Genomic DNA, 27,950 nt, shown 5'->3' with positions numbered 1-27,950 from the left:
TGAGAAAAGTGTGTTTTATTTTATTGCTGGCCCAACATGGCAACATGTCTTAATGATTTTGAGAAAATAAATGTAGCAAAAAAAGTATGAAAATATTGGTAAAACATTACAGTGCTCTTATTGCTGTCCTTACAGCAGTAAACCACACACACACAAATAGAGAAAGAGACAGTCAGACAAAACATACTGCTAAGATCATTTACAAAATTCTCCCCCATCCCTCCTGAGCTTGAATCACCACCTCTAAAAACATAATAAGGTTCAGTCAGTCAGTCATAACCATTAGGGAACATGACTTGTACACACCTCTAGTGGCCGCCTGGTGAACTGCAGGAAACCACCCGTCTTAGGCAGTGTTATCCCTCCAAAACAGCTTCCGCCACAATAGCATCCAGTTCCTGTAAGGGTCATTATTTGCCATTTTTCACAGGCTTCACACTGATGGGGCTCACAACATTGGCGCTGGCGCTGGTCGTGGATTCTAGCTCCTTTTCCTTCAGCCCGACCCCCTCTGCGTCCCTGTCTCTCTCTCGGCTGTTCTGGCTGTTCTGTCGGTTCTTCCTGGTCCCGGAGTCCAGCGCAGTGCCCTCGAACAGACGGGCCATGAAGGCAAAGCCTTCCCGCCGGATGTAGGACTTGCCGGCGAAGGTATAGAGGACTGGATTGGCACAGCTGCTGATGAATGCAAGTGTCGATGTGACCACACGGCTGGACTTCCAGATAAGGTCCAGTCTGGAGGGTGGATATGAAAACAGAAAAAAATGGTTGTTCATTGTTTTTATGAACATTTAATTAGGGATAACAATACAATTAAGTAAAGGATATTATGACACTACAAATGATAAATGTAGTGAGGTGAGGATCTTATGAAACAGTCATTTAAGAAAACCTTTCAGTAAGCCTACCTTGCTTTTATAGCTGAATCGTTCGGAGAAAGTGCTGCAGCAACCTGTAAGGACATATTTAATCTATGAGAACAGATTTCATCATAACAGACAGGCCAGTTACAGCAGCACCTGCTGTTTTAGCCCCGCTAAGGAGTGTGAGGCCCTGGCTATAACTCAGACACACACACACACAGAGAGAAAGACATACACACGCAAGCACACAGTCACACACGTGCGCGCATGCACACACACACAAACAACACACACATACACACACCCCACCTGCACAATATTGATGACATGGTAGGGCAGCCAGAAGATTCCAAAGGTGACCACGATGGTTAGGATGAGTTTCTCACTGTGGATCCTTCTCCTGAACCTGGTCAAATAAAATAAAACTTTATTTATACAGCACATTTCTTACATAAAATGCAGTTCAAAGTGCTTAACAAACATAAATAAAAATATAGCTGCAATCAGCAATGCCGGGATTCAAGCTGTGGGCCCACTTTGCCACCATCAGGACAAATTGGACACATCGACCTAGGTTGAGGTACTTCTGTACTCCTTACCACACTTGCCAATTATCAGAACTCAAAATAAAACAGATCATGCAATACGCCAAAAATGTATTTTGGACTATTTTTTATAATGTTGATGTTTTCCAAGACTCTTGCTCAAACAATATGGCCGCTATGAGCTTGAATAAAATATTTTTCCTGACCAACAGCACCACGATGCGGCCAAACTGAACCATCCTCTACAGGTTAGCTTGACTTGTATCCCTGAGCATGTGGCCCAAATTGTATCACTCTGAGTCCAACAGATCAAGAAATATAAACATGTGCCCGTTATAGCGCCACCGTGTGGTCTATCTGAATGTGCTTAGATAGGTTGAGTCTTGACATTGTTTATAACATGTGCACCAAGTTTTGATACAACATGAATAGCCATATAGGAGTTATATACATTTACGTTCCAGACTATGTCCATGTGAATGTTTATTGGTCAGCAGGGGCCATGTTTTTTGAGATGCTGGAAAAAATATCATTTGTGCGAGCTTGGTCCATAGAGGCCATATATCAAGTTTCGTGCAGATTGGTCATTCAGTGCCATAGCAGTAGAGTTTTAAGTGTTTTTCAAAAAATACCAAATAGTGGAAAATCAAACATGGCAGACCTTAATGGTCCTTGAGGCAAATGAACAGAATTTCAAAAGTTTGCATTTTCAATCGCTTGTTTTAGCACCACCATGTGGCCAACTGGCATTGCATGAGCGCGTGTGGCCCTGGGCCCTTTACCATCATGCAAAGTTGCACCCTCCTGGGCCTTACCATCAAACAGGAATTTAGATTTTTTCACAAAATGTATGGAAGAACCCGAATAATAATAATGAACGCCAACCAATACAATAGGGTTTCACTTCGCTGGCTTGAACCACTAATGATACAAAGTGAGAAAGATCAAAACAATACAGATATGAAATGAAGATAGTAAAACAACAGTGGACCTGGTCTGTCTGATCCTCCGCAGGATGCAGATGTAGCTGCCTACAATCACCCCGTAAGGAACTACAAATCCCAGCACCGTCTCCAACGTGTACTGGACCACCACCTGCGCTGAGGGAACAGGGCGTGTACAGTATCAGCATAGAGAACACCTTGATTGACAGCTTGATTGGTTAGCGTCAATGACACTATATACACAAAATCAATGTACTGTAAACTCCATACCTTTAAATGTTTTTATGGATGATCTGACTACCGATAAGAATGTGAATAAACAGGTAACTACGGTGATAGAAAGCTGTCATGAAAAGTCAGTATGTTTTTCTTCTGTTACCTGATATACATTCATGGTTTGATTGGTTGCTTTTTACCCCTCCCCTGTCACTCACTCCAGGAATGAAGATAATTAGTAAAGTAAGTAAGTAATTCAGTCAGTCAATCAGTCAATCATTCGGTTAGTCAATCAGTCAGTCAGTCAATCTGTCAGTCACAGTAAGTAATTCAGTCAGTGAGTCAGTCAAACAGTCAGTCAATTAGTTAGTCAGTCAGCCAATCAGCCAGTCAGTAATTCAGTCAATCAGCCAGTCGTCAATCAGTCAGTCAGTCAATGATTCAGTCAGTCAGTCAGTAAGTAATTCAGTCAATCAATAAGTAATTCAGTAAATCAGTCAGTCAGTCAGTAATTCAGTCAGTCAATCAAAATAAAATGTTTTTATGGATGATCTGACTACCGATAAGAATGTGAATAAACTACGGTGATAGAAAACTGTCATGAAAAGTCTGTACTTTTTTTTCCACCACCTGATTCATGGTTTGATTGGTTGCTCTTTACCCCTCCCCTGTCACTCACTCCAGGAATGAAGATAATTAGCAAACTAAGTAAGGATTCAGTCAGTCAATCAGTCGGTTAGTCAATCAGTCAGTAATTCAGTCAGTGAGTCAGTCAGTAATTCAGTCAGTAGTCAGTCAGTCAGTCAGTAAATAAGGAAGTAAGTCACTCACTTGACTCTGCTGCTTGTGTAATGACTCACACACCATACGGCTCCTCCCGTTGGGGTACGTGGCCATCAGTTGGCCCCTGAACAGCAACACGGGGATGGACGCAACTAGCACCAGGATCCACAGTACCAGCACACCCCGCAGTACCGCCTTCCGACCAGCGAGGGCAGCAACGCGCCGCGGCCACACCACGGCCACCAGCCTGTGCAGGCTCATCAGCATGATCAGCTGGATGGAGGCGTACATGTTGGCCAGGCACAGGTAGAAGAGTATCTGATACAGACAAAAAGAAAGCAGCTTCTTCTTGTCATTTCAAAAGGATAAGGATTCAATGAAAAAGTACTAACTGCATGTCAAGTGTCAATGGTGTTTTCAAACACCTGGACAGAAAATTACATCATTTCAACATTTACATATTGGTTGCGTTCCAGGCCGACTACATTGCAGTCATTGCATTGCATCAACCAATGGTTGCATGCTACATCATGGACTGCGCAGTCGGGCATCAGATTGCTATATCATATGGTGTGGTTAGCAGATATGTTAAACACCTATACAGGCGTTGTGAGATCTGGCAGATGTCTACAGTGTAGTCAGCCTGGAATGCAGCAATCAACAAAAAGAAGAGCCCCTACCTTGCACATGATGTTGCCAAAAATCCAGCTCTTCACAAGGTACACGATGAAGAACGGCGTGAGCGCCATGAGCGAGCCGTCGGCCGCTGCCAGATTGAGGATGAGGAGGGTGGTGACAGATCGGCGGCGGGCGCGGGCCAGGATACTCCAGATGATGAAAAGGTTGCCGGGGACGCCAAGGAGAAACACCAGACCCAAAATGAGCGACCCTACTGTTGTGGAGGTGGTATTACCCACAATGCTTTGGTTCGCCGCAAAAACAGACATGGTGGTGTTCAGGATGTGGTTGGAGGCGGACAGGAACAGGATGGGGGGCGTGGAGGAGGAGAACAGAGAAAGGGACGAGGAGGGTTTTGTGAGGGGGATGGTTTGGTTGTGGGCCATGTCAGTGATCTGCAAGGGACGGAAAGGTCAAAGGTTATTGCTTTCAAAACACTGAGGTAGAAGTGCTACTAACTTGTATTAGCACCGATGTTGAATAGTTTGTGGTGGTATAGGTTACAGACATAGGTCCAAATACTTGATATGTGCTTGATTGAGCTTTCCTGGTTTAATGACCCAACAGAATTGTCTTAAAACTGCAAATCCCACACATCTGTCACTCTAGGCAGGCTAGACCAAACGCTCAAAGTATTTGAAAGATTTCAAATAGCATTTGAACCCAGGTCTGATAGAATATGAAACAAGCTTAGCTTAGAACGTGTGACTTTAAATGGTAAAGATACAGAGAACGTATTTGCATTGAAGAGGGTGCAGTGCCATAATCCATTCAAACACTGTGGTGGTTCTAATTGCAAGTCAAACATCTATAGCTTAGGCCAGGGTTTCCTTTGTGTGCCTGTGTGTGTGTGTGTGTGTGTTTGTGTGTGCATGCTTGTGTGTACGTGCATGTGTGGGTGTGTATGCGTGTGTGTGTATACGTGTGTCTGTGTGTGTGTGTGTGTGTGTGTGTGTGTTGCATGCACAGGCCTACTACTCTAAATTACCTGACTTACCTGACTTCAAATTCTGCTTTTATTTCAATCTTTTAGCTTACTGAATAAACTTCAAAGCAACAGACATAATTCCCCCGAAACTGTATGTTATTTCTTCCAAAAGTCTGTGTTTTTATTGGTCTGAGGTTGAAACAATGGGAGGAGTGTTAAGGAATTGTAACAGGTTTCTAATTCCTAACCAGCAAGACCAGACTTGACTGGTAAAACAAACACTAAGTCTTGTATCTACAATGTTTGTTTGAGAAATCATTCTACCTCACTCCGAGGACTTTTTCAAATCACTATCTGCCTTCAAAATGGCACCCTATTCCCTAGGTAGTGCACTACTTTTGACCAGGACCTGTTGGGAATAAGGTGCTATTTCAGACAATCCTATATCTTAGTGTTTGGGATGGAGAAGGCCATGGTGTGAGAATATATGGGTCTAATAGTAACATGACAATCTAATCTATCCTGTGTTTTCCTTGCAACTGTACATATGGTATCGTATAGGCTTTTCTTATCCTATGCACGCACACCTGTAATAATCATGAACTCACGTGCGTCCACATCACAGGAGATTGGTGGCACCTTAATTTGGGAGGACGGGCTCATGGTAATGGCTGGAGCTGGAAAAGTGGAATGGGGTTTCAAACACATCAAACATATGTAAACCACATGTTTGACTCCACTCCATTAATTCCATTCCAGCCATTACAATGAGCCCATCCTCCTATAGCTCCTCCTATAGCTCCTCCCACGGTGCACACGCACACATTGTATACTGTACATAGCTATATGCAAATATTACAGTACATTGCACATCTAAGTATATCTTAATGTTGTTGTCTTATCTTGTCGTATCAAGTAATAACTTGACAGAAAGTCAATACACGTCGAAGATATAAAAAATAAAATTAGTGTCATGAGCCCTCTCACTCCACCGGGTTACCACCTTAATGTGTTTCCACTATCTTCCACTCTGCTCATCTCTCTCTCTCTACTCAGCCTAACGAGCTCCACCTGTCCCTGCTCTGCTCGGCTCTAATTACTCTGCCAGCTGCGCTGCATTACCCACTAACCTCTCCCAGTATTTAAAGTCCCGTCTTTCAGCTCTCCTTTGTCAGATCGTCTGCAAAGCTCACACCCGGAACCTGTGTGCTCGCGCTTCTGGCTCACCCTTGTTTTGTGACCCCCGGACCTGCCTGATTCGTGGATACTCTTCTGCCCCAGGAAAACCAGACCTGCTCTCTGCCATTACGACTCCTGACTACTCTTCGACCCCGGTAACTCTGACCAGCCTTCTGCCTTGCTACAACGTATTTGGATTTCCCTTGAACTGTACTTCTGCCTTGTTTCATCCGCCCCGTTGTGTCTGTGTTTCCTCCCCCAGGACTTCTGGACCACCAACCACCGGCGTCATCGGACGCATCGCTGCCACTGGGGGGGCACAGACCCAGCACATTGGACGGGATAACCCCTGGAGCCTTCACTCACTCCCTACTTCCCTTTTTCCCTTAAGTTTTAATAAACTTTCTGGTGTGACGCAATTGTGGTCCTCTTGTCGTCTGTCTGAACCGTGACAGTACGATCTGACCCTCATGGACTCAGCTTACACTTCCCCCGACATGGAAACCGAAGAACCTGAGCAACCCACCGCCATGCTACGCCTGGAACACACTGAGAGAGAGCTAGGTCGCATGAGCGGCGACATCACCTCTCTGCTTCAGGTCGGCCACCAACAGCATCAGCAGTTCCAGCAGCACCAGCAGCAGTCCCAGCAGCAGCAACAACAACTCGCCAGGATCATCCAACTCCTCACCAACCTTACCCCAGCCAGTCTGCCCACCAGCCCTGCCTCCGAGTTACCTGCCCCGGTCATTTCAGCCGCTGCCCCGGAACCCAAGATTGGAAACCCTGAGCGGTTCAACGGCGATTCTACCCAGGTCCGGCCATTCCTGACTAGCTGCCGACTTCAGTTCTCCTTGCAGCCAAGGACCTTCGCCACGGAGGGGGGCTAGGGCCGGGTATGCCATCACTCACCTGGCGGGCCGGAGCTCGACTCTGGGGAACAGCAGAGTTCGAACGTCAAACCCCCGCATGTGCAACCTTCGACCTGTTTGCTGAGGAGATGCTGAAGGTGTTTGACCTGGATTCACCAACCGCAGAGGCGTCTCGTGAACTGTTCAGTATTCGACAAGGCAGACGTACAGTCGCAGACCATTCCATCGACTTCCGAACCCTGGCAAGACGAAGTTCTTGGAACACACCATCGTTGGTGGACGCGTTCTTCCATAGCTTGGCTGACTATATCAAGGGACGAGTTGGTCTCCCATGAACTGCCTTCCACTCTTGATGAAGCCATCGCACTGACTGTCCGGATCGACAGAAGGATACAGACCCGCTCGTCGTGAGAGGGGGCGCCAAGGTCCACCAACTACCGGCATTCGGAGAGATCCGACTGGGCTCCTGTCAGCTACTGCCACTCACCCAAGTCAGCTTGATCAGTCTGAGCCTATGGAGATTGGGCGAGCCTCTCTCACTCCTGCAGAGCGCCAGCGCCGCTCACCTCAAACCTCTGCCTCTATTGTGGAGGTGATGGACATCGTGTGGTAACCTGCCCTTTAAAAGCCGAAGCTCACCGGGCATAGGGGGAGTCCCGGTTGAGCTCAATGACCATCCAGTCCTCCGACCGCAAACCCTTGCTGCAAGTTCACCTCCGCCTCTCTGACTCTACTCACACCCTGGCTGCTCTGGTGGATTCTGGCGCCGAAGCCAACATAATGGACATCAAGCTGGCACGCCAACTGGGACTGGAGAACCTCCGTTTGACACCTCCTATTCCTGCCCGGGCACTGGACGGACACTTACTCAGATCGGTCACTCATGTCACGGCCCCGGTCTTGATGGGTCTGTCCGAAAACCATCAAGAGACTATCCAGTTTCACCTGCTCCCCTCTCCAGGCCAACCCCTCATCCTGGGTTACCCATGGCTCCGCCCGGCACAACCCTCAGCTCGACTGGGTGACCGGGGTGATCAGGGAGTGGGGAGAGGACTGCCACCGAACCTGCCTGCTTGCTGCCGCACTACCCCCTCGGCCAGTACCTACTAACTCCGCCCCTGACCTCTCCCTCTCCCATGTCCCAGAATGCTACCATGGTCTCAGAGAAGTGTTTAACAAAGCAAGAGCCACATCTCTGCCCCCTCACCGACCGCACGACTGTGCCATCGACCTCCTCCCTGGAACAGCCCCCTCCAAGGGGCCGTCTTTATTCGTTGTCTGCTCCTGAAAGAAGGTCCATGGAGGACTACATCAATGACTCTCTGTCCACAGGATTGATCCGTTCATCTTCATCTCCGGCTGGTGCTGGCTTCTTCTTTGTGGGGAAGAGGGACGGATCTCTTCGCCCTGCATCGACTACAGGGGACTCAACGACATCACAGTGAAAACCGTTACCCTCTCCCTCTGCTCACCTCTGCTTTTGAGTTGCTCCAGGGAGCCACTGTTTTTACCAAGTTGGATCTCAGAAACGCTTACCACCTAGTGCGGATCCGGGAGGGAGATGAATGGAAGACCGCATTCAATACACCAACAGGCCACTACGAGTATCTGGTTATGCCTTTTGGCCTCACCAATGCTCCTGCTGTGTTCCAGGCTCTAGTGAATGATGTACTGCGGGACATGTTAAACAAGTTTGTCTTCGTTTACCTGGATGACATCTTAATCTACTCCAGAAACCTGTCTGAACACACCCGCCATGTCCAGCAAGTCCTTCATCGTCTTCTGGAGAATTCCCTCTACGCCAAGGCAGAGAAATGTGAGTTTCACGTCAAGACAGTGGCCTTCCTGGGGTACATAGTGGCAGAGGGAAGTATCCAAATGGATCCTGCCAAAGTATCAGCAGTCACGTCATGGCCAGTTCCGGAGAACAGAAAGAAGCTGCAACAGTTTCTGGGGTTTGCTAACTTCTATAGAAAGTTTATCCGGAACTACAGTACCGTTGCTGCCCCTCTCACTGCTCTAACCAGCACCAAGCAACCCCTTCACCTGGACCCCAGCAGCCGACAAGGCCTTCAGTACCCTCAAAGTAAGGTTCACCTCCGCTCCCATCCTCCAGATGCCTGACGTGGACCCGGCAATTCATTGTGGAGGTGGACGCCTCGGATGTGGGAGTTGGTGCTGTGATTTCTCAGTGGGCTGCGGAGGATAGGAAGCTCCATCCCTGTGCCTTTTTCTCACGTCGGTTGTCCCCCTCTGAGTGCAATTACGACATAGGGAACCGAGAGCTGCTGGCTGTGAAAGCTTGCCTTGGAGGAGTGGCGTCACTGGCTGGAGGGGTCCACCATTCCATTTCTCGTTTGGACCGATCATAAGAACTTGGAGTACATCCAGCACGGCCAAACGGTTGAACTCCAGGCAGTCCCGCTGGGCCCTGTTCTTCACCAGGTTTAATTTCACTCTGTCATACCGGCCTGGATCACGCAACACCAAGCCAGACGCCCTCTCCCGTCAATTCCAGAAGGATGACAACCCCTCCAAGGATCCTGTGTCTATTCTGCCAAGTCCCTGCATCGTAGCAGCTCTGACCTGGGCTGTTGAGGAACAGGTGCTGGAAGCTCTCCGTAACCAGCCCGGTCCCAGCACTTGTCCAGCTGACCGCCTTTTTGTCCCCGAAAACCTAAGGTCCCAGGTCGTTCAGTGGGGACATGACTCCCGCCTAGCTTGTCACCCTGGCTCCACCCGCACTTACAACCTGCTCGCCCAGAGGTTCTGGTGGCCCGCTCTGAGAAAGGATGTACGGGAATTCGTCCAAGCCTGCCCCATCTGCAACCAACACAAGTCGTCCTGCCAGCCCCCAGCCGGATTGCTGCAGCCCCTGCCTGTGCCCAGACGTCCCTGGTCTCACATCGCCCTTGACTTTGTCACGGGGCTGCCCCCTTCAAGGGGCAAGACCGTCATTCTCACCATAGTTGACCCGATTCAGCAAGATGGCACACTTCATTCCCCTCCCCCAAGCTCCCAACCGCCAAGGAGACCGCCCAGGTGGTCCTGGAACACGTCTTCCGGATCCACGGACTGCCAAAGGATGTAGTTTCTGACCGTGGTCCACAATTCTCCTCCGCTTTTTGGAAGGAGTTCTGTCACCTGCTGGGAGCCACAGTCAGTCTGACTTCGGATTCCATCCCCCAATCCAATGGGCAGTCAGAGCGGGCAAATCAGGAGCTCGAGAAGGCACTACGATGCATGACTTCACGCAACCCCCACTCCTGGTCGCAGCAATTGACATGGGTGGAGTACGCACACAATTCTCTGACCTGCTCTGCCATCGGTATGTCCCCTTTCCAATGTGTTTATGGATACCAGCCTCCTCTATTTGCCAGTCAGGAAGGGGAGGTTACTTGCCCATCTGCACTTGCGTTTGCCCGTCGATGTCGCCGCACCTGGTCACAGGCCCGAGCCACACTTCTCAGATCCGTTGCCAGCTACACTACCGGGGCCAACCGTCGGAGAATCCCTGCTCCCACCTACCATGTTGGTCAAAGGGTGTGGTTGTCGTCAAGGAACCTGCCACTCAGGGTGGAGTCGCAGAAGTTGGCACCTCGGTTCATTGGCCCATTCCCTATCATAAGAGTGATTAGCCCAACTGCTGTCCGGCTCCAACTGCCTAATTCCATGAGGGTGCACCCCACTTTCCATGTGTCTAAGATTAAGCCCATTCATGAGAGTCCGCTGGTCCCTGCTGCGCCTTGTCCTCCTCCTCCACGGCTGCGTCGATGGTGGTCTGGTTTACACCGTCCGCCGCCTGCTTCGGTCCAGACGGAGGGGTAGGGGTCTCCAGTACCTCATTGACTGGGAGGGCTATGGACCTGAGGAAAGGACCTGGGTGCCAGCTAGTCGGATTGTGGATAGGACTCTCATCACCGCCTTCCACCAACGGCATCCTGATCAACCTGCAATCCGTAGGGGGCCGCCCCAGAGGGATCCCTAACCGTCCTGCCCGCTCGGCTTCCTGTCCTGTGCCTGATCCTGTCTCGGGACCTGTCCCATCTCCCGACCACGGCCCTCCGGCTTCCTCCGAGGATGAGGGCGTTCGCTCGGACCGTTCGGAGGAGTTCTAGCCCCCCTCCGGCTCCCCTCCTCCCGCCCGGCGTGGTGTTGCTCTTGGGACTTCTGGGGCCGTCCCTTGGGGGGTTCTGTCATGAGCCCTCTCACTCCACCGGGTTACCACCTTAATGTGTTTCCACTATCTTCCACTCTGCTCATCTCTCTCTCTCTACTCAGCCTAACGAGCTCCACCTGTCCCTGCTCTGCTCGGCTCTAATTACTCTGCCAGCTGCGCTGCATTGCTCCCACTAACCTCTCCCAGTATTTAAAGTCCCGTCTTTCAGCTCTCCTTTGTCAGATCGTCTGCAAAGCTCACACCGGAACCTGTGTGCTCGCGCTTCTGGCTCACCCCTTGTTTTGTGACCCCGGACCTGCCTGATTCGGTGGATACTCTTCTGCCCCAGGAAAACCAGACCTGCTCTCTGCCATTACGACTCCTGACTACTCTTCGACCCGGTAACTCTGACCAGCCTTCTGCCTTGCTACAACGTATTTGGATTTCCCTTGAACTGTACTTCTGCCTTGTTTCATCCGCCCCGTTGTGTCTGTGTTTCCTCCCCCAGGACTTCTGGACCACCAACCACCGGCGTCATCGGACGCATCGCTGCCACTGGGGGGGCACAGACCCCAGCACATTGGACGGGATAACCCCTGGAGCCTTCACTCCCTCCCTACTTCCCTTTTCCCTTAAGTTTTAATAAACTTTCTGGTGTGACGCAATTGTGGTCCTCTTGTCGTCTGTCTGAACCGTGACAATTAGTCTTTTAGCAGACACTCTTATCCAGAGCGACTTACAGAAGCAATTAGGGTTGACTGCCTTTCTCAAAGGCACATTGACACATTTTCACCTAGTCAGCTCGGGGATTCAAACATGCAACCTTTCAGTTACTGGCCCAACACTCTTAACCACTAGGCCTACTCAGTAAAATAACAATTTATCATCTTGCACTAACGCACACAGACACAGATGCACGCACGCACACACACACACACACGCCAAATGAACCTCTTTGCACTCTCACAGTAGTTTGTCTTGTAATTCTGCTATAATTATGAGTGATTATAGAGTGTATGTGAGTGTGTACGATGGTGTGGGGGTCAATTAATTAATTTCTACAATGACAGTCATTCATGCGTTAAATATCAAGCAATGCTTAGATGTGAACTTTTGGCTAAGCTGGGTAACAGGTAGAGTGAGAAAATAGATGTGCAGAGTATTAGACATTTCAGGGAGACTTCTGTGTATTGTACTGTAGAGCCATAGAGTTAGCTAGAATACCCATCAGGTGTATTGTACTGTAGAGCCATAGAGTTAGCTAGAAGACCCATCAGGTGTGCTGTACTGTAGAGCCATAGAGTTAGCTAGTAGACCCATCAGGTGTGCTGTACTGTAGCACCATAGAGTTAGCTAGAGGACACATTTTTGCATGGACATTGCCATTGCCGCGCTGTCACAACTCTATTTGTAAGCAACAGACAATGTCGAATAATAAAAATAGTATTATAATAATTTGGTGGGTGCTTATGTCTGTCCTATTTCACACATGTACAAGTGTGTATTATACACGTGTGAATTGGAAATGTGTTTTATTGCATATCCCAACTCTCCCTGAGACAAACCTTTTAGAGAGTGGGATCACGGCCAAATGGACACTGTGTGTAGAGAACACTGTATCATTTTCCCAATCATTGAGATCAACAGCTGACACACACAAAAGGGCCCAGACTCACAGAGAGAAACAAGTTAGGACTGCTCTTAGGCACAACGGTAGAAAATGTTCCTATGCTCACTAACATATTATACATACCTTAGAGAGAGAGGAGAGAGGGAGAGAAGAGAGAGAGGGGGGAGAGGAGAGAGAGAGGAGAGAAGAGAGAGAGGGGGAGAGAGGGAAAGAAGAGAGAGAGAGAGGATAGAGGGAGAAACGAGAGAGGGGGAGAGAGGGAGAAACGAGAGAGGGGGAGAAGAGAGAGAAGAGAGAGGGGGAGAGAAGAGAGAGGATAGAGGGAGAGAAGAGAGAGGGGGAGAGAAGAGAGGGAGAGAGAAGAGAGAGAGGGAAGAGGGAGAGAGGAGAGAGGGAGAGAATAGAGAGAGAGGGGAAGAGGGAGAAAAGAGAGGGGGAGAGAAGGGGGGAGAGAATAGAGGGGGGAGAGAGAGAGAAGAGAGGAGGAGAGGGAGAGAAGAGAGAGAGTGGAAGAGGGAGAGAAGAGAGAGGGGATAGAATAGAGGGGGGGAGAAGAGAAGTGAGAGAGAGGAGAGAGGGAGAGAAGAAAGAGAGGAGGAGAGAAAGAGAAGTGAGAGAGAGGGGGAGAGAAGAGAGAGATAGGAGAGAGTGAAAGAGGGAGAGTAGTGAGAGAGAGGAGAGAGGGAGAGAAGATAAAGAGAGGGGGGAAAGAGAAGTGAGAAAGAGATGGAGATAATAGAGAGAGGGGGAGAGGGAGAGAGAGGGGAAGGGGGAGAGAAGAGAGGGGGGAGAAGAGAGAGAGGGGGGAGAGGGGGAAGAGGGGGAGGGAGAGAAGAGAGGGTGGAGAGGGAGAGGGCACTGGTTGCCCCACCCGCTGGTTGCGCCCTCGAGAAAAACAACCTCAACGATCACACCACCCCTGCACGTTCTTAGTGACAGTGAGACAAGACAACCTTAAAACAACTACACTAATCAATATATATACACACACACAGAAAACACCAAAACCCAATAGAATGAAAACATTTTAGTCACTCCCACAATCGCTCTTGCTTCCCGACTCACTCCCAGCATGCACTCCGACAAGAGAGAGAGAGGGGGGGAGTGAGAGAGAGTAGGAGAGCGAGAGAAGGGAGAGGGGGAGAAGTGAGAGAGGGAGAGAAGAGAGAGAGAGGAGAGAGGATATGACTCTGATTATAAGAGTTGGTATCAGACTCATTATCACTCCTATGATGTTCCATTGAGAACAGCTGGTACTACTTTCTGAACACAATTATAATGTTTGATGTGGTGTGTAGTACACACCAGGGGTTGTATGTATCAAGTGTCTCAGACTACGACTGCTAATCATTATGATCTAAAAGGCAAAGCTGATCCTAAATCAGAACTCCTACTCTGAGAGGCATGATAGGATACATACGGCCCCAGGACTATCAAACCAATGTGTTTACATCACATCTATATATTTTGTTATCTGAGGGTACACTGATAGCTCCTGTTAGAGTTGACTTTACTTTATATTACATTACTGTACTTCTATTACTGTACCGTCTATTCCCATTGACTGACAGGACCACAATCAGGAGGGAGGTTGGGGAAGAAAGAGGGGGAAGACTGAAAACATACTTACCAAATAGTCCTAATCCTGGGGTAGAGAAAGAGATGGAGAAGAGTCAGGGAAAGACTTCCTTTATTTCATTTCTTCCAGTCTTGGTGTATATCTTCTTCCTACTTTCCTCAGAACTCTTCCCTCTCTCTCTCTCTCTCAATCACTCTCCCTAACTCTCTCTCTCTCACTATCCCTCTCTCTCTCTCTCTATCACGCTAGCTCTCTCTCTCTAACTATGTGTTTTCACTGATCTGTCACTCTTGCTGTAGTGAAGGGTGTGTGTCGTGTTCTCTCCGATAGCAGCCTTCCTCTGTCTATCTTTCAACAGCTTGTAATGTAGTCTTAATGTGTAATGACGCCTCCTGGGCATTGAGATAAGGGTGACTGACACACACACACACACAGACACTAATACACAAACACAGGAAAAACAGGTGAATCAGACCCATCTGTCTGTTTCACAACCTGTCATCACATCCTGCTTTACAGAGACAGAGAGAAAGAAAGAGAGAAAGAGAAATAGAGAGAGAGAAATTAGAGAGAGGGATAGAAAGAGAGAGTAGAGAGAAAGCGAGATAGAAAGAGAGAAAGAGAAATAGAGAGAGAGAGTAGAGAGACAGAGAGAGAGAGAGAGAGAGAGAGAGAGAGAGAGAGAGAGAGAAATAGAGAGAGAAGAGAGAGAGAGGGGAGAGAGAGAGAGAGAGAAAGAGAGAAATAGAGAGAGTAGAGAGAGAGAAAGAGTAGAGAGAGATAGAGGGAGGGGGGAGAGAGAAAGAGAGAGTAGAGATAGAGAAAGAGAGAGAGGGAGAGAGGAGAGAGAAAGAGAGTATAGAGAGAGAGAAAGAGAGAGAGAGAGAGAGGAGAGAGAGAGTGAGAGGGGAGAGAGAGAGGAGAGAGAGAGTAGAGAGAAAGAACTTTTGATATACTGACAAACATTCTAGGAGTAATTATATAATATTAAAGCCAATCATGGTGAGTTGTACGTACAATTAATAACAATTTATTATTATAACAATCGATTGAGAGTGTGAGAGAGAGAGACAACCAGAGATTTAAACCCTGTTATAACCTTTATTATTAACCCCTCAAACTGTAACGATCCCGGCAGTCTGAGTCGGGTCCTGTCTGGTGACTAGTGTTTCTGTTCGTGAGCTCCAGTTTCCCGAGGGTTCGGGAACGCTCCGGGGAGCGCTCTTGATTTCCGCACCTGCATCCCATCAGCAATCTGCACACCTGGTCCTGATCATCACCCTTCTTAGGCTCTGGCCTAACATCCAGTTCCTGCCGGATCGTTAGCCATGAACAGTATGTTTGTTAGCGTATCAGCCTCTGAGCTACTAGTGTTAGTTTTGTTGTTTTGCACATTGTTGGCATGCCGAGTTGGTGGAACAGCTGGGGCTTTCCAAGGAGCAATTGCCGGAAGCCATTGAAGCGACCACTCTGAACGGCAGTAGTCTGGCACGTATCACGATGAGGACTGAACCGGTTAAGATGCGGTTGTCGGGGAATCATTCTGAGATGATTTCATTCTTCATTCTGCCGTCTTCCCATGTTCCTCTGGTCCTTGGATACCCCTGGCTGAAGGAACACAATCCCACGTTCGATTGGGTGACGGGCAAGGTAACGAGTTGGAGCCTTGATTGTCATGCTAACTGTCTCAAGACTGCCTGCCCCCATTCGGTTCCCAGTCAGGTGATTGAGGCTAAACCCCCAGATTTGTCCCTGGTTCCCGAGACATATCACGATTTGGGGAAGTTTTCAGTAAGCAGAAGGCTCTGTCACTCCCCTCCCCACCGACCATATGATTGTGCCATCAACCTGTTCCCGGGAGCTGTCTACCCCAAGGGAAGGTTATACAGTATCTCCCGACCTGAACGTGAGGCGTTGGAGACCTACATCAAGGAGTCCCTAGCGGCTGGTCTCGTTCGTCCCTCGTCATCACCCCTGGGGTAGGATTCTTCTTTGTGGGTAAGAAGGATGGCTCTCTTCGACCGTGTATTGATTATCGGGGGTTGAATGCCATCACGGTCAAGAACAAGTATCCCCTGCCCTTGATGAGTTCTGCCTTCGACTCCTTACAGGGTGCTACGGTATTCACCAAGCTAGACCTACGCAATGCGTATCACATGGTCCGGATCAGAGAGGGGGACGAGTGGTTGACGGGTTTCAATACACCGATGGGTCACTCGAGTATCAGGTGATGCCGTTTGGACTGACCAATGCTCCAGCGGTATTCCAGAGTATGGTGAACGACGTCCTGAGAGATATGATCGGTCTCTTTGTGTTTGTTTACCTGGATGACATTCTGATCTTCTCGAAGGAACCTTCCGACCACGTCCAGCATGTCCGGCAGGTTCTGCAGCGATTGTTGGAGAATCGCCTGTTCGTGAAGGCCGAGAAGTGCGAGTTTCACGCCCACACGACATCCTTTCTCGGGTACATCATCTCCAGGGGAGAGATTAGGATGGACCAGGAGAAGGTTAGAGCGGTTCTGGAATGGGCCCAGCCCGGTACGAGATTGCAGCTCCAGAGATTTTTGGGGGTTTACGAATTTCTACCGCAGATTCATCCGGGGATTACAGCCGTGTGGCCGCTCCGTTAACTGCCTTGACTTCCAGTATCAGGACCTTCAAGTGGAATCCGAGGCGGATCGAGCGTTTCTGGATTTGAAGAGGCGATTCACCAACGCACCGATTCTCTCTCAACCGGACACGGCCCGTCAGTTCGTCGTTGAAGTGGACGCGTCTGATGTGGGAGTTGGCGCCATCCTGTCGCAGCGATGCTCCACGGACAGTAAACTCCATCCCTGCGCCTACTACCTCGTCGCCTTTCGCCTGCGGAGAGGAATTACGATGTGGGTAACCGGGAGCTTCTCGCGGTGAAACTTGCCTTGGAGGAGTGGCGTCACTGGTTGGAGGGGGCGGAGCAACCGTTTATTGTCTGGACTGACCACAAGAATCTTGCTTACGTGCAATCGCTAAACGTCTCAACTCCCGTTCAGGCCAGGTGGGCGTTGTTTTTCGGACGATTCAAGTTTTCCCTGACGTTCCGACCTGGATCTAAGAACGGCAAGGCGGACGCCTTGTCCCGGATGTTCTCCAAGACGGAGGAGAGTGGGTCCAAGACCGAGACAATTCTCCCCCGGAACTGCGTCGTGGGAGCAGTTATGTGGAAGATTGAGGAGGAGGTGCTGGCGGCCCTTCGGACTCAGCCCGGTCCCGGTAACGGTCCACCCGGTCGGTTGTTTGTGCCTGAGTCGGTTCGTCCTGCTGTCCTCAAATGGTCCCACGCCAGCAAGATGGCTTGTCACCCTGGCGTGGCTCGGACAATGGCGTTTCTTCGCAGACGTTTTTGGTGGCCTGCCATGGCCGAGGATACTCGGGGTTTTGTTGCTGCCTGTCCAGTGTGTGCGCAGAATAAGAGTACCAATCGGCCCAGCTCTGGACTACTTCACCCCCTTCCTATTCCCCGGCGTCCATGGTCGCATCTGGCCCTGGACTTCGTCACTGGGTTGCCCGCTTCTGAGGGGAACACGGTCGTTCTGACTATCGTGGACAGATTCAGCAAGTTCGCCCACTTTGTGCCAATTGCCAAGCTTCCCTCTGCCTCGGAGACGTCCGAGATCCTGGTTAGGAGGTTTTCAGGGTCCACGGTTTGCCCAGTGATATCGTTTCCGACCGTGGCCCTCAGTTTACCTCTGCTGTCTGGAAGTCCTTCTGTTTGGCCATTGGAGCTACAGTCAGTCTCACATCTGGTTTTCACCCCCAATCCAATGGTCAGGCGGAGAGAGCCAACCAGAAGATGGAATCCACGCTCACGCTGTCTGGTCTCTTCCAACCCCACCTCCTGGGTCTCTCAGTTGCCTTGGGTTGAGTATGCCCACAATACTCTCCCTACATCTGCCACTGGGATGTCTCCCTTCCAGTGCCTGTATGGCTACCAACCTCCCCTGTTCCCTTCTCAGGAGAAGGAGCTCTCAGTGCCTTCTGTTCAGGCCCATATTCGCGTTGCCACCGGACCTGGCATCGGGCCAGAAAGGCACTCCTTAGAGTTTCGGACCGGTATCAGCTCCAGGCGAATCGTCGCCGGATTCCCGCTCCCACCTATACCATCGGAGATAGGGTTTGGTTGGCCACACGGGATCTTCCGTTACGGACTGAGTCTAGGAAGTTGTTACCAAGTTCATTGGTCCGTTTGTGGTGGAGAAGGTGATCAATCCAGTGGCAGTTCGACTCAAACTACCGAGGACGCTCAGAGTCCATCCCACCTTTCATGTCTCCTGCCTCAAGCCTGTCTTCCTCAGTCCTCTGTTGCCTCCTCCGCCTCCTCCTCCTCCTCCTCGGATGATCGGAGGTGGTCCTGCCTACCACGGTGCGTCGCATCATGGATTCCAGACGGCGGGGCCGGGGTTTCCAGTATCTCGTGGACTGGGAGGGGTATGGCCCTGAAGAGAGGAGTTGGATTCCGCGGCGACAGGTCCTAGATGCTGACCTCATCAGTGACTTCTACCGCCTCCATCCTGGCGCTCCGGGGAGTCCGCCCGGTGGCGTTCGTCGGAGGGGGGTACTGTAACGATCCCGGCAGTCTGAGTCGGGTCCTGTCTGGTGACTAGTGTTTCTGTTCGTGAGCTCCAGTTTCCCGAGGGTTCGGGAACGCTCCGGGGAGCGCTCTTGATTTCCGCACCTGCATCCCATCAGCAATCTGCACACCTGGTCCTGATCATCACCCTTCTTAGGCTCTGGCCTAACATCCAGTTCCTGCCGGATCGTTAGCCATGAACAGTATGTTTGTTAGCGTATCAGCCTCTGAGCTACTAGTGTTAGTTTTGTTGTTTTGCACATTGTTGGCTTGCCGTGTACTTACCTCCGTTTGTTTCTATCTGCAGTCTCTCACCCGGAACCTTCTCCCAACCTCTGCCTGATGGTCGGCGGCTGCCGAGCCATTACCGGACCAACCACTGCACCCTCAACAACCCATCCACGCCACCCGCTCTGTTCCCTGGATTATTCAGCCTCACTCGGGAATCCATTAAATAAACACTCACCTTTGTCTCAACGTACCTTGTCCTGGTCTGCTTCTGGGTTCTGGCTTAGTAAACCGTGACACAAACAGCAGCAGCAGTAACTTTATCTACTCTAGACAGTGGATTATAAACACCATACATCTCCAAATATTTTAAAGGAAAATGAAGAAAGTAACTGAGTTAGTGGGTATTAAATCAATAGATTAACAATGTTGTTTATTGTTTGGTGAACATCGACATCTGCTGGACAGTCTTATGATGGTTGATCAAGCAGTAAAGTGCAAACTTGCCCAATCAAATCAATCCATTGATCAAATAGGGGCAAATCAAAACTTTCACTTAATTTGAATTTCCACTGAGTCTCCCATTGACATCATTGCACGACTAAGTGAAAATTCGACCTAAGTGGGGTTTAGGATTCTCCCCTAGGTACGTATTACTACATGTGGTCCTCTGTAGCTCAATTGGTAGAGCATGGCGCTTGTAACGCCAGGGTAGTGGGTTCGATCCCCGGGACCACCCATACGTAAAAATGTATGCGCACATGACTGTAAGTCACTTTGGATAAAAGCGTCTGCTAAATGGCATATTATATTATATTACATACCACTAAGTTAACATTTAAGATTGATACCAGAGACCTATATTGATTAATCGACATACATAGTTAATAATTAGTGATGATTACCAATATTCAGTATTTGACATAAAAGTGAAAATATATTGTGATGAATCTGAATGTACAAGATTACAACAGTAAAGGAAATAAATAGCTAAAGATCAGATCAGAAAAGAGCATTATCAAATCAAATTGTATTTGTCATATGCGCCGAATACAACAGGTGTAGACCTTACAGTGAAATGCATACTTACAGTGGGGGGGAAAGTATTTAGTCAGCCACCAATTGTGCAAGTTCTCCCACTTAAAAAGATGAGAGGCCTGTATTTTCATCATAGGTACACGTCAACTATGACAGACAAAGTGAGAAAAGAAATCCAGAAAATCACATTGTAGGATTTTTAATGAATTTATTTGCAAATTATGGTGGAAAATAAGTATTTGGTCAATATCAAAAGTTTCTCAATACTTTGTTATATACCCTTTGTTGGCAATGACACAGGTCAAACGTTTTCTGTAAGTCTTCACAAGGTTTTCACACACTGTTGCTGGTATTTTGGCCCATTCCTCCATGCAGATCTCCTCTAGAGCAGTGATGTTTTGGGGCTGTCGCTGGGCAACACAGACTTTCAACTCCCTCCAAAGATTTTCTATGGGGTTGTGTTTGGGATCATGGTCATGCTGAAAGACCCAGCCACGTTTCATCTTCAATGCCCTTGCTGATGGAAGGAGGTTTTCACTCAAAATCTCACGATACATGGCCCCATTCATTCTTTCCTTTACACAGATCAGTCGTCCTGGTCCCTTTGCAGAAAAACAGCCCCAAAGCATGATGTTTCCACCCCCATGCTTCACAGTAGGTATGGTGTTCTTTGGATGCAACTCAGCATTCTTTGTCCTCCAAACACGACGAGTTGAGTTTTTACCAAAAAGTTCTATTTTGGTTTCATCTGATCATATGACATTCTCCCAATCCTCTTCTGGATCATCCAAATGCACTCTAGCAAACTTCAGACGGGCCTGGACATGTACTGGCTTAAGCAGGGGGACACGTCTGGCACTGCAGGATTTGAGTCCCTGGCGGCGTATTGTGTTACTGATGGTAGGCTTTGTTACTTTGGTCCCAGCTCTCTGCAGGTCATTCACTAGGTCCCCCCGTGTGGTTCTGGGATTTTTGCTCACTGTTCTTGTGATCATTTTGACCCCACGGGGTGAGATCTTGCGTGGAGCCCCAGATCGAGGGAGATTATCAGTGGTCTTGTATGTCTTCCATTTCCTAATAATTGCTCCCACAGTTGATTTCTTCAAACCAAGCTGCTTACCTATTGCAGATTCAGTCTTCCCAGCCTGGTGCAGGTCCTCTGTAGCTCAGCTGGTAGAGCACGGCGCTTGTAACGCCAAGGTAGTGGGTTCGATCCCCGGGACTACACAAAAATGTATGCACGCATGACTGTAAGTCGCTTTGGATAAAAGCGTCTGCTAAGTGGCATATTATTATTATTATTACAATTTTGTTTCTGGTGTCCTTTGACAGCTCTTTGGTCTTGGCCATAGCGGAGTTTGGAGTGTGACTGTTTGAGGTTGTGGACAGTTGTCTTTTATACTGATAACAAGTTCAAACAGGTGCCATTAATACAGGTAACGAGTGGAGGACAGAGGAGCCTCTTAAATAAGAAGTTACAGGTCTGTGAGAGCCAGAAATCTTGCTTGTTTGTAGGTGACCAAATACTTATTTTCCACCATAATTTGCAAATAAATTCATAAAAAATCCTACAATGGGATTTTCTGGATCTTTTTTTCTCAATTTGTCTGTCATAGTTGACGTGTACCTATGACGAAAATTACAGGCCTCTCTCATCTTTTTAAGTGGGAGAACTTGCACAATTGGTGGCTGACTAAATACTTTTTTCCCCCCACTGTAATTGCTCCCACAGTTGATTTCTTCAAACCAAGCTGCTTACCTATTGCAGATTCAGTCTTCTGGTGTCCTTTGACAGCTCTTTGGTCTTGGACATAGTGGAGTTTGGAGTGTGACTGTTTGAGGTTGTGGACAGGTGTCCTTTATACTGATAACAAGTTCAAACAGGTGCCATTAATACAGGTAATGAGAGGAGGACAGAGGAGCCTCTGCTCTAGAGGAGATCTGCATGGAGGAATGGGCCAAAATACCAGCAACAGTGTGTGAAAACCTTGTGAAGACTTACAGAAAACGTTTGACCTGTGTCATTGCCAACAAAGGGTATATAACAAAGTATTGAGAAACTTTTGTTATTGACCAAATACCTATTTTCCACCTTAATCTGCAAATAAATTCATTAAAAATCCTACAATATGATTTTCTGGATTTTTTTTTTCTCATTTTGTCTGTCATAGTTGACGTGTACCTATGATGAAAATTACAGGCCTCTCTCATCTTTTTAAGTGCGAGAACTTGCACAATTGGTGGCTGACTAAATACTTTTTTCCCCCACTGTACATATGTTTATCTCATATTCAAACAGCCTTCCCATTGTATCTTTAATTATTATTTAATCTCCAACAATTTGTTCTGGTTTTACCTGTTTCTCAGTTCTCTCTGCTGCAGCTGACACCGTATCATGGCCTTTATGTTCATTCATAACACACAGATAACAGATACACTGTTGATCAGTGCGACAGTAAACCTCCAGCAGTTTGTCATTTACATTTACATTTTCGTCATTTAGCAGACGCTCTTATCCAGAGCGACTTACAAATTGGTGCATTCACCTTATGATAGCCAGTGGGACAACCACTTTACAAGATGTATTTTTTATTTTATTTTATTATTTTTTGGGGGGTGGGGTGGGGTAAGGGGGGGTAGAAGGATTACTTTATCCTATCCCAGGTATTCCTTAAAGAGGTGGAGTTTCAAGTGTCTCAAGAAGGTGGTGAGTGACTCCGCTGTCCTGGCGTCATGAGGGAGCTTGTTCCACCATTGGGGTGCCAGAGCAGCGAACAGTTTTGACTGGGCTGAGCGGGGAACTGTGCTTCCCGCAGAGGTAGGGGCCAGCAGGCCAGAGGTGGATGAACGCAATGCCCTCGTTTGGGTGTAGGGACTGATCAGAGCCTGAAGGTACGGAGGTGCCGTTCCCTTCACAGCTCCGTAGGCAAGCACCATGGTCTTGTAGCAGATGCGAGCTTCAACTGGAAGCCTGTGGAGTGTGCGGAGGAGTGGGGTGACATGAGAGAACTTGGGAAGGTTGAACACCAGACGGGCTGTGGCGTTCTGGATGAGTTGTAGGGGTTTAATGGCACATGCAGGGAGCCCAGCCAACAGCGAGTTGCAGTAATCCAGACGGGAGATGACAAGTGCTTGGATTAGGACCTGTGCCACTTCCTGTGTAAGGCAGGGTCGTACTCTGCGAATGTTGTAGAGCATGAACCTACAGGATCGGGTCACCGCCTTGATGTTAGCGGAGAACGACAGGGTGTTGTCCAGGGTCCAGGGTCATCAACCGTGATGGCGAGATCATGGAACGGGCAGTCCTTCCCCGGGAGGAAGAGCAGCTCCGTCTTGACAAGGTTCAGCTTGAGGTGGTGATCCGTCATCCACACTGATATGTCTGCCAGACATGCAGAGATGCGATTCGCCACCTGGTTATCAGAAGGGGGAAAGGAGAAGATTAATTGTGTGATGTCTGCATAGAAATGATAGGAGAGGACATGTGAGGATATGACAGAGCCAAGTGACTTGGTGTATAGCGAGAATAGGAGAGGGCCTAGAACTGAGCCCTGGGGGACACCAGTGGTTAGAGCACGTGGTGCGGAGACAGATTCTCGCCACGCCACCTGGTAGGAGCGACCTGTCAGGTAGGACGCAATCCAAGAGTGAGCCGCGCCGGAGATGCCTAACTCGGAGAGGGTGGGGAGGAGGATCTGATGGTTCACAGTATCAAAGGCAGCAGATAGGTCTAGAAGGACGAGAGCAGAGGAGAGAGAGTTAGCTTTAGCAGTGCGGAGAGCCTCCGTGACACAGAGAAGAGCAGTCTCAGTTGAATGACCAGTCTTGAAACCTGACTGGTTTGGATCAAGAAGGTCATTCTGAGAGAGATAGCAAGAGAGTCGGCTAAAGACGGCACGCTCAAGAGTTTTGGAGAGAAAAGAAAGAAGGGATACTGGTCTGTAGTTGTTGACATCGGAGGGATCGAGTGTAGGTTTTTTGAGAAAGGGTGCAACTCTCGCTCTCTTGAAGACGGAACGGACATAGCCAGCGGTCAAGGATGAGTTGATGAGCGAGGTGAGGTAAGGGAGAATGTCTCCGGAAATGGTCTGGAGAAGAGAGGAGGGGATAGGGTCAAGCGGGCAGGTTGTTGGGCGGCCAGCCGTCACAAGTCGCAAGATTTCATCTGGAGAGAGAGGGGAGAAAGAAGTCAAAGCATAGGGTAGGGCAGTGTGAGCAGGACCAGCGGTGACATTTGACTTAACAAACGAGGATCGGATGTCGTCAACCTTCTTTTCAAAATGGTTGGCCGGAAGTCATCCACAGAGGGGGGATTCAGCAGGGAGGAGAAGGTGGCAAAGAACTTCCTAGGGTTAGAGGCAGATGCTTGGAATTTAGAGTGGATGAGTCATGATGAGACCATATCTTCTCCTGCAGTTGTGTGGTGGCTTTGACCAGCTTGTGCTTCTTTAGTCCAGGAATTTCCTTGTTGAGCCATTTGGACTGTTGTTCACTCTCACACAGACTGATGACACAGAGACTCAGTTTCCTCAGAAGAGAGTGTGGGAGGGGTTCTTCCAGAGGTGTGGTGTTAGAGGGAAGGAGGGGGAGAGAGAGAGTGAGTGAGAACACTGTACATATCCATAATATAATATTTAAAATGCCTCTATTCTTTTGAAACTTTTGTGAGTGTAATGTTTGCTGTTCATTTCTGTTAGTTTATTTCACTTTTGTTTATTATCTATTTCACTTGCTTTGGCAATGTAAAGATATGTTTCCCATGCCAATAAAGCCCTTTGAATTGAATTGAAATTGAGAGAGACAGAGAGAGAGAGAGAGAGAGAGAGAGAGAGAGAGCGATAGAGAGAGAGAGAGAGAGAGAGAGAGAGAGAGAGAGAGAGAGAGAGAGAGAGAGAGAGAGAGAACAAAGGGGAAAATGTGAACTTATTAAATTGACAAATATTCTAGGAGTAATGAAATAATGTCATAGCCAATCACAGTGAGTTGTACATATGCATCTCTTTATAACAATCAATTGAGAGAGTAAGAGAGAGAGCGAGAGAGAGAGAGGCAAGAAGAGATTTAAACCCGTTTAAAACCTTTATTATTTACCCCCTAAACAGTATAATCAGTTACTTTATATATTGTCACCCTAGATAGTGGATTTTAAACACCATAATTGGAGCAAGTTACTGAGTTACTGAGTGTCAAATCTGGAGATTACATTTTACATTTACATTTGAGTCATTTAGCAGATGCTATTAACCAGCGCTACTTACAGTCAGACCAGGGCAGGCAGTAGTCATATGGAGAGACAGGGCCACGGGAAGTAGGGGTGCTGAGGGTGATGCAGCACCCCCTGATAAATCACAATAAAAATGTAAATTAAAGTAAACATTTATTTATTTTTTTATCCCCAAAACATTGGTGCACTAGGCCTTTACCCTTTATGAGCGGAGAAAAACACTTGTCAACAGAGCGGGTAGAAAAAACTGCCATCTATGGTTTATATTTCTATGGCTTGTTGTGGCTGTAGGTTTACCTTTTGCAGATTTCAAAATACAATCACGGGGAAAAACGTGTAGTTTGGAAAGCAAATGCCTGATGGCGAGTCAGTGTGCCACTGGTAATGTTATTTAGTAGCCTAATGTACCCTATAAAATATATATATATTTATATATTTCCTCCAAATATTGTACAATCTGTTAGTCGCTTCATTGGCCTGGGCTATTGTTCTTTTGAATTCAAGACCAGATTGATCAGTTTGTCAGTGTCAGAGTAGCCACTCATTTCAGTAATTTATGTGGGATTAAAAAATATTCAGCTAATGTCTTCTGTCATGTAAATGATGTAGAATTGCATGAAATGCATCCTAAATCCTAAAAATGCCTCTGCTCAGGCCCAGCTCCAAGATGAAATGCATGAGGGGGCATTTTAAATCAATGGGGGGCACAACGTTATTGCTTTAGAGTCCTAAAAACACAAGGTAGATTGGTCCTACTACTGTTTAAATATACAAAATGTGTCTGAAATGTAGCCATACACATCAACAACCAACATTTTATATAATATCACAAGAAAGATATTGGCCCGGCCCCCACAACAATATAAAAGTGTATCCGAAATGCCAACTGCCGTACATTTGCGCCTACCAACACGCACAGATCAAGTTGACGATTGTTACAGTCTACATAGCTTAAACTTCTATAATTCGAAGAAAATACAACAATAAGCTACATTTCTGCCGGATTTGTGACACAATGCAATGAGTAACCTACAGTAGGCCTAGGCCAAACCTCCAGTTTTCCAGGTGCGCAATATTTCCTGTGGGAGTTTCAGAAAAGAAAAGTAAATCAAACTAAGTGCATATTCTATATTCATAGCTGATGTGAAATGTCCTACATGGCAGTAGCCAATCTGAATCTGCCTCGATTAAGTGTATTTGAAATGCAGCCACGCACAACAACTGTCATTTTGCCACTAGAACGCACCGTGCAGCCAAACAACCAGTAGATGTACTTTCAGCACCACGAAAGGCGCTCCAATCGCTTAAAATGACATCTCATCAACACCTAATAGTCATACTCATCACTTATTATTATTATTATTATTATTTACAAATGAAAGATTCTCACTTCTCACAATGGTGCTCGTTTAGTAAAGTTTGATTAAAGCTGAATCAATGTCTGGCAAGATCACAAAATGATTAATTTGCATTTTACATAACAGAACCGAATATAACACCATAGCATAGTAAGCCTATAACATTACTGTTACACCAAAAACACCTCCTCATTTCTAATGAGATTTTAGGATGGTTAACTGAAGCTTAACAGTCACAACAAAATTTGAATGCCCCAAAACTCAACAGAGCGCGCCACTAGGCAGGATATATGCTTTGATTGAAACAAAAATACAAGAAAGGCTAATAGTTTGTTAACACATCTGCTCTAATTCGCTCACGAAACAGTAGCCTAATTCAAGAAGATCTAAATTCATAGTCCCATGAAACTGATTGAGATCAATCAAATGATTGGCATGGAGATGCAGTTTGGACGTTTCACCGGTAAAACCTGAAGAATTATCATTCACCATTCACAGTGATGATGTCCTATTTTGAAATTAAGTAGCTTATGCCAAACTTGGTGTTTGAGGGTATTCAAAATATAACATTTTATTGAGACAATATGTGTGGGCATAGGAAGATGTTGCATTTGGAGGATGCATTTTATACATATTCTATTATGATAAGCATTCAATTGATAAGCAATTCAATTGCCTACATCTGCCGGTACAAACTTTAATTGAGGACATTATGACATACTTAACTTCTTTTTTTTTGTGCTCTCTCACTTAACAAAATAGCAGTACACCAATGGGCAAAACCAATGAATTAATCATTCTGGTACAGCAGCCAGGGTCATAAAGGTTGAACACTTACCATTTAGAAGAGTTGCCATCAAGTCAATCGCATCCAAACTCCCTCAAAATGGAAGCTCATTCACTGCAAGCAACTATACAATGTCCACAATCGCTGACTATAATTTCTTAATCCGGTCCTGCAAATCTGCAACGATGGATGTCAGAAATTGGCTTCTCCAAAGGACCCAAACAAAGGAGAAGGAGAGCGATGATGAGCAGCAGCCGCAGTATCAAACCACCGAGGCTGCCGCCATGCCCAGCAGCGATGACGTTGCCGAGCTCCAGTTAGCTCCGTGCTCAGA

The 27,950-nt window shown here is 47.6% G+C and overlaps 1 protein-coding gene across 5 annotated transcripts; it reads right to left on the bottom strand.

Annotated features, from left to right (window-relative positions):
- Positions 1-27,950, bottom strand: LOC123483159 (leukotriene B4 receptor 1-like). 5 transcript variants are annotated; one of them, XM_045212676.1, is made up of 8 exons: positions 27,668-27,950; positions 14,425-14,439; positions 4,029-4,421; positions 3,397-3,666; positions 2,397-2,500; positions 1,170-1,266; positions 906-949; positions 1-732 (listed from the first exon to the last, which is right to left on the bottom strand). In XM_045212676.1, exons 3-8 carry the CDS (start codon positions 4,410-4,412, stop codon positions 411-413), a joined length of 1,221 nt encoding a protein of 406 aa, XP_045068611.1. In that variant the 5' UTR covers positions 4,413-4,421; positions 14,425-14,439; positions 27,668-27,950; the 3' UTR covers positions 1-410. The 5 variants fall into 5 exon arrangements, with proteins under 5 accessions (XP_045068611.1, XP_045068609.1, XP_045068610.1 ...); XM_045212674.1 differs by lacking the exon at positions 14,425-14,439; XM_045212675.1 differs by lacking the exon at positions 27,668-27,950 and having other exon boundaries at positions 14,425-14,862.

Source organism: Coregonus clupeaformis, unplaced genomic scaffold (genome assembly GCF_020615455.1).
Source record: "Coregonus clupeaformis isolate EN_2021a unplaced genomic scaffold, ASM2061545v1 scaf0039, whole genome shotgun sequence".
NCBI lineage: Eukaryota > Metazoa > Chordata > Actinopteri > Salmoniformes > Salmonidae > Coregonus > Coregonus clupeaformis.
This window is presented reverse-complemented; position numbering and strand designations above follow the sequence as displayed.